This window comes from Rattus rattus, chromosome 2 (genome assembly GCF_011064425.1).
Source record: "Rattus rattus isolate New Zealand chromosome 2, Rrattus_CSIRO_v1, whole genome shotgun sequence".
Classification (NCBI taxonomy): domain Eukaryota; kingdom Metazoa; phylum Chordata; class Mammalia; order Rodentia; family Muridae; genus Rattus; species Rattus rattus.
In genome coordinates, this window is record NC_046155.1 from 12,321,942 (window position 1) to 12,323,926 (window position 1,985).

A 1,985-nucleotide genomic window follows, 5' to 3' on the forward strand; every position below is an offset into this window, starting at 1 on the left:
TCATTCTACAGTAATTTAAATTACTGACCTCGCATTTGAAAGTTCTTATCAACACATTAGTTTTTGAAATATCTATTAATTCTTTTGATGCATGTCTATCATTGTGAGAATAATGAGCTATCAATGTTTAACAGTACGCTTGCTTTCCCGCTCCGTGTCAATATATTCTGAGACTCACCATTTGCACCCTCAAAATACGCCAGAATCACAAATCATGACACATTCATGAGGATGTTGTTAAAATTTTTGTGAAAGCTAGTGGGAATTATTATAAGTCAGGCCAATAATTCTTACCAGTAAAAGTATTTTAAAGCAATGTCAGTAGGAGAAACTGTAAAATTTATTTTGGGGTTCTGAATATGACACTTTCATAGAAAGAGTGATTGTCTTTACCAAGAACATATGCTTCTGTTACACAACAATGTGTCAGAATTACGAATCACAATTCTATAATCCAGGTCAGTGTAGGTGTGTGTGTGTGTGTGTGTGTGTGTGTGTGTGTGTGTGTGTGTGTGTATGTGTGTGCATGCTTATTTGTGTTTGTGCATGTTCTTGTGTGTGATCACATTTCTTAGGCATTGTATTAAGAAAGTAGTCATTAACATTTAAATGTCTCTCTTTAATGTCATGCTCTAATGTCACTTGAGTCAGCAATGCATTGTCTTATTTCAACCTTTTGATTTTAGTAGCATAAGCACAGAGGTAATGATTGGGGGAAGAAACATTACCAAGATCACCCAGTTCATCCTCCTGGGATTCTCCGATTTCCCCCAAATCACAGCACTGCTCTTTGTTATATTCCTCATCCTTTACCTTATAGCACTGACCTGGAACCTGTCCCTTATTGTTTTAATAAGGATGGACTCCTACCTCCACACACCTATGTACTTCTTCCTCAGCAATCTGTCCTTTATAGACTTCTGCTATATCACCTCTACAGTCCCAAAGATGCTTTCCAACTTCTTCCAGGAAAAGCAAACTATCAGCTTTGTGGGCTGCATAGTTCAATACTTTATCTTTTCCACTATGGGGCTGACTGAATCTTGCCTCATAACAGCCATGGCCTATGACAGGTATGCTGCCATTTGTAATCCTCTTCTCTACTCATCAATCATGTCACCCAGCCTCTGTGCTCGGATGCTCTTGGGAAGCTATACAGCAGGACTCATAAGTTCTTTATGTCAGATATGTGTCTTGCTGCAGCTCCACTTCTGTGGATCTAATGTCATCAGACATTTCTTCTGTGACATGCCCCAGCTGTTAAATCTATCCTGCAATGACAATTTCTTTGCTCATGTCCTACTTGTCTTATTAACAATATTTTTTGGGCTTACAAATGCCTTCGTCATCATGGTATCTTATGGCTATATTGTCTCATCCATCATGAAGATCACTTCAGCGAAGGGCAGGTCCAAGGCCTTCAACACTTGTGCTTCTCACCTGACAACTGTTTCTCTTTTCTATAGTTCTGGCATCTTTGTCTATCTGAGTTCCAGCTCTGGTGGCTCCTCCAGCTTTGACAGATTTGCATCTGTCTTCTATACTGTGGTGATTCCCATGTTGAACCCTTTAATATATAGTCTGAGAAACAAGGAAATCAAAGATGCCATGAATAGGTTGCAGAAAAAGGCAACCTGCAGCTAAGGTAAGAGATGAGAAGATTTCACCAGAAAGCCATGTCAGAATTACTGCTATCTGCAACCATATGCACATGGATGGAATACTACAAAGTCCATGGCACTTCAGATAAAAATGATTTTTGAAACAGACAATATGCCAATATATACCAACAATTGATTTGGTGCATTTGAAATGCATCATCTTTCGAGTCAGTAGCATCATAATTTCCAAGTTACAAATGGGCTATTTCCTAATTAATTATTCTATTTATAGGTATTTTAGGAATATCAAGTTGAGAAACTTGTGGGTGCCTGAAAACTGTTAAATTATAAGGAATGCCTTTAGAGAAAGTTCCTGATCAAATT

General features: G+C 38.2%; 1 protein-coding gene across 1 annotated transcript; it reads left to right on the forward strand.

Moving 5' to 3' along the window:
- The first annotated feature begins 705 nt into the window (after nucleotides 1-705).
- Nucleotides 706-1,644, forward strand: LOC116893677 (olfactory receptor 5AN1-like). Its single transcript, XM_032895394.1, has one exon. The coding sequence runs from the start codon at nucleotides 706-708 to the stop codon at nucleotides 1,642-1,644; it is 939 nt and encodes a 312-aa protein (XP_032751285.1).
- Nucleotides 1,645-1,985: the final 341 nt, after the last annotated feature.

Coding starts and splice junctions, on each gene's coding strand:
- LOC116893677 (XM_032895394.1), top strand. CDS start 706: ATGATTGGGGGAAGAAACATTACCAAGATCACCCAGTTCATCCTCCTG.